Below are 4,874 nucleotides of genomic sequence, written 5' to 3'. Positions count from 1 at the left end.
CCCCAAACCAGGCTGATGGCTGCCAGTACAGTGGTGGTGGCGGGAGCCTCTCCCACCTCCTCAGCAGCGCTAAGGATGTCTGACTGCAGCTTAGGCCTGCTCCCTGCTTGCAAGTGAACATCCCCTGAGGGCTCCCAGGCTTCCAGAGGGGTGTCTGACTGCCAGCTTAGACCCAATCCCAGGGGAGCAGGCCTAAGCCAGCAGGTTGTCATCCCCCTAGGTGTCCCAGACTGCAAGAGGGCACAGGCCAGGCTGAGGGAACCCCCTAACCCAAGTGCACACATTTTTGTGCATTGGGCATCTACTCCTTTATAATAAAAACCTAATGTGCTAAGTGTCCAGTCATCTGGTCGCCCGTTCAACCGATCAAAGCATAATATGGTAATGATATGCAAAGCTCAACCGCTTGCTATGACATGCACTGACCACCAGGGATCAGACAGTTGACTGGTTGACCAGTCATTATGAACTGCACTGACCACCAGGGGGCAGACGTTCTGACCAGCAGGTTAACTTGGTGCTGGGGTCCAGCTAATCGGGACTGAGCAAGAAGGGCCAGACACTCCCTGGAGCCCTCCAGCAGTCCCTCCTGGCTGGCCAACCTCCCACATACCTCACCAGCCCTGATTGTGCACTGGTGGGGTCTCTCAGCCTGGCCTGTGCCCTCTCACAATCTATAACACCTTGGGGGATGTCGGAGAGCCAGGTTCAGCCCGACGGCCAAATGACCGGTCATTATGATGCACACTGACCACCAAGGGACAGACGCTCAATGCAGGAGCTGCCCCCTGGTGGTCTGTGTGCTCCCCTGGGGGAGCGTTGTTCAGCGAAAAGAAGGGCCCACAGCTGGTATGTGCAGAGGTGGTGGTGGGAGCCTCTCCTGCATCCGTGGCAGTGCTAAGGATGTCTGACTGATGGCCTGGCCCTGTATTACCAGAGATGGGTTTGAACTGCCTAAGTCTATCAGACAAATAGGATTGAAATTAGGATAATGTAAGGGCCAGTGCTCAGAGGTCAGGATATTGGTGGCTGTTGGGCAGGGTGGATGGCTCCCCTCCGGGGAGTGGGTCTAAGCCGTCAGTTGGACATCCCCCGAGGGCACCCGGACTGCGAGATAGGGCACAGGTCGAGCTGAGGGACACCCCCCAGTGTACTAATTTCATGCACTGAGCATCTAGTCATACTATAAAATGTCTAAGCAGTAACTGAGAAAAGCAAAGTAGCTTATTTTCCAAAGTTGTTTTTCTCAAAGTCACAATTACTGAGATTTTTTTTAATCAAAAAGTTTGTTTGTGTAACACACTGTACAAAGTTTCCTTTGTACACACTGCTTATCACTACTGTCCAGATACTTCTGTTAAAAAACAAACTTCAACTATGTAAATTTTATAGGTCTTACTGGCTTTATTCAACAATTCATGATCCGGGCAGCATCCCATCTAGCAGATAGAAAGGAACTCAGATGAGTACCAAACACCATACCTCTAACGAAGATTTGCCTTGTAGTTGATAACATGACATGATACACTCTAATGGGGTACTCTGACCTGGTCATGAATTCTGATAACTTGAAAAATAAAGGCCAAAGTGAGGCAACAAGCATTTATTTGAGGTCAAAACAAACTGAAATCCATGGGGATAAATTCAGGAAGGAACCCAAGTTGTACCCCAGTTATGGGGGTGAAGGAAAGGGTATTTTATGAGAAAGGGAAGGGAAATAATTACATAGATAGTATAGAGGAATTTCTATTGATGCTAACAAGCTAAATTACTTTCCAACTATACATGGCTGGTTGCTGATTAAAAATGTCACAATCATCCGTGCTTGTGGTGAGGAGGTCTGCTTTCCTATTAACTTTACAAACAATTCTTTTCAAGACAGTGTTGGTTTGGCTCAAGTCCAAAGGTTATTCGCTCAGTTCAATCATTTGAAATGTATAAGGAACAAGATGAGCAAGGGATAGTGGGCTCTGTTTTTAAAATGGCTACATTTGTATCAATTTTCTCAACACAATAGGCTTGGGAGCCAAAGAGCCTTAAGGCAGCTACCATCAGTTCCTCTCTTATTTTGTTCTATGAACTTACCAAGTTACTCAGCTTTTCTGACCAATGTTTTCTTCTTTGATGTGGAAATAATTATTGTTTGTAACTTATTGGATCTTTTTTTAAGTGCAAAGTAAATGACATTAACATCTGTACAACACATTACACAATGTCTGATAGGTAGTGAGCAGTTAACAAATGTTAGCAACTATGAAAGGCTGTGTCTAAATGTATAGTTGTTGTTATTCACACAGGCTAGCTGGCCTTTTGAGCAGCACTTCCCACAGAAGCATGCTTGACTTAGCAAGTCTCTTCTAAGAGCTCTTATTTACCAGTAGCATTACCCATCATCTCAGGCATATGTACTCATACACAGTTTATTTACTTACTTGCCATTTTTCTCAGTGATTTATTAAGATAAATATTATACTTACTAGGGGCATGTTTCATGAAATTTGTGCATGGAACAGTAGGTCCTTCAGCCCGACCTGCACCCTCTCCAATGTGGGAGCCCTCAGGGGAGCCCTCGCCAATCCAGGAGTTTCTGTCTGTCATTGCAATCATATGAGCGAATTGTCTGAGACCCCAACAGAGTTTGGTTTTGTGCTCACAGAATAGTAGAGGTCTTTTTGTTTTCTTTGCTCCATTGGTGAAGATTTCCTAGAAGTTGCAGGATATCTTCCTTTTAATTTTTCCTCAACACTCTAACTTTACTTATGTCTCTCACCTATGCTTTCCCTCCATCCCCCACCCATAACAGTAACTTGCTCCAGGCTCACTTTCTCTAGTGTCTAGGAGATCGCACAATGCAATTGACACCAGAACCATGATTCCCAGCATTCCTGATGCTCCCCGCGCTCTCAGCTTCCACTTCCATTCCAGTGGCTGCCACCAGAACTACAATTCCCAGAACTGCTGGTGCTCCCCACACTCTTAGTTTTCACTTCCGGTCCAGGGGCTGCAGAAATTAAAAGCAGTGGGAACTTCAGCCTCCCCCAGGCTGGGCTGACAGGACCAGACACTTCAGTGGCGTCCCCAGGACCCAGGCCGTCGGTATCTGCAATGTAGGCTTAGAGCGGCCAGGGGCAGGAACGCCCAACCCTGGCCACTCCATGCCTGTGCACATGTGCATTGCCCACAGGCCTGCCATCTTTGTCAGGTTAATTTGCATTCTCTCTCCTGATTGGCTGTGGGCGTCACAAAGGTGGTCAATTTACATATTTGTCTATTATGAGTATAGATTGTGTTTGTACTTCACATTTTAAATCTTCTCTTTGTAATAATCTTATCCTATCTAATAAAGAGGGACTATTCTAATTGACTGCCATGCCCTCGCAAAGATGGTGGCATCCACCACCGATAAGGAGGGAATATGCTACTTGACTGCCATGCCCTCAAAGATGGTAACGCCCAGTCCCCTCAGCCCCCCAGCTGCCCAGGGGTGGCCCGAGGCACAGGCAAGCCTCGGATGGTGGCTGTCCAGCCGCCCAGGGCCACCTGAGGCTCAGGTAACCAGGGCCGGCCGAGACTTACGTTGCTGGAAGTGGCAGCAGAAGAGGTGTGATGGGGCGTCACCTTCCCCTGATCATCAGGTTGTCTCCTGCCCCTGAGGGCTCCAAGACTAAGAGAGGGGGAAGGCAGGCCTGTAGGATTCCCCCTCTAGTGGATGAATTTTTGCACTGGGCCTCTAGTCTATTAATAACTAGTAACTATGATAATAGGATCTGGAGAGTATTATACTAAGCAAAATAAGCCAATCAGAGAAAGAAAGCTATCACATCATGTCACTTATATGTGCAATAAATGAACAAAATAAAATGATAAATAAAATAGATCCAGAGACATGGAAGCATGGAATAGACGAACAAATGTCAGAAGGAAGGGCTGAGGGACTCAGGGGGAGAGAGGTGGGGAAGCGGGGAGAAATTAACCATAGAACTTATATGCATTTATGCATAGCCCACAGACACAGGAAATAGTGTGGTAAGCCTGGGGGGAAATGGGCAAGAGTAGATGGGAAGGGGTTAACTGGGGGGTGGGAGGGAACATCTGTAATACTTTCAACAATAAAGATATATTTAAAAAATAATAATTTTTGCTAATGTTACTATATAAAATGTATTAAATATTGTAAAACCTATAGAATAAGCATCTCTATGTTCTAAGCTAACTATAGGGCTTGCATCTCTACATTTCATGTCACATCTGAAGTATCAGTTTCCAGGTCTGAGTGTAGAGTTCAGATATACAGTGGCTTCAAGAAATCAAATATAGTAAGAATTTAACTATTATGAGATGCAAAGAAAAGGTTGAAAGATTAAGCTTAAGAAAAAGAATCATAACTAAAGCTAAAGCAACAAGTTGACAGGTACAACACACGTTGCCCCTAAACCTGTAATTATCATAAAATATGAAGCTACCATGACTAGTAACAGTTGGTAGAGAGAATGCTATTAAAGGTATCACTGGTTTGAATCAAGCTGAAAAATAATTTGTCTTTCCTTTTTGTTTTAAACGCAGAGAAATTTGTCTGTGTCACATCTCATCAAATTTTCTGTCAAGCCACATCATGTTAGAAAAATCCACTCTGCTGTTGTCTCTTCAGATAAGTCTCCTGGGAGTCACTCTTGGTGGGAATGTTCTGATTTGGCCGATGGAAGGTAGTCATTGGCTAAATGTTAAGATAATTATAGATGAGCTGATTAACAAACAGCATAATGTGACTGTCCTAGTTGCTTCTGGTGCACTTCACATCAAGCCCACTTCCAACCCATCTCTGACATATGAAATATATAAGGTGCCCTTTGAGAAAGAAAATGTGGAAGAAACGC

At 45.0% G+C, this 4,874-nt stretch overlaps 1 protein-coding gene across 1 annotated transcript in view; it reads left to right on the top strand.

The window, feature by feature from the left end:
* The first annotated feature begins 4,612 nt into the window (after positions 1-4,612).
* The window catches only part of LOC102771493 (UDP-glucuronosyltransferase 2A1-like), a 32,036-nt gene continuing 31,774 nt past the window's right edge, over positions 4,613-4,874 (top strand). Inside the window, 1 exon segment of the mRNA XM_015559253.1 lies at positions 4,613-4,872. Coding sequence (XP_015414739.1) covers positions 4,613-4,872 — 260 coding nt within the window.

This window comes from Myotis davidii, unplaced genomic scaffold (genome assembly GCF_000327345.1).
Source record: "Myotis davidii unplaced genomic scaffold, ASM32734v1 scaffold234, whole genome shotgun sequence".
Taxonomy (NCBI): Eukaryota; Metazoa; Chordata; class Mammalia; order Chiroptera; family Vespertilionidae; genus Myotis; species Myotis davidii.
The sequence above is the reverse complement of the archived record's forward strand: the minus strand, read 5'-3'. Positions and strand labels throughout refer to the sequence as shown.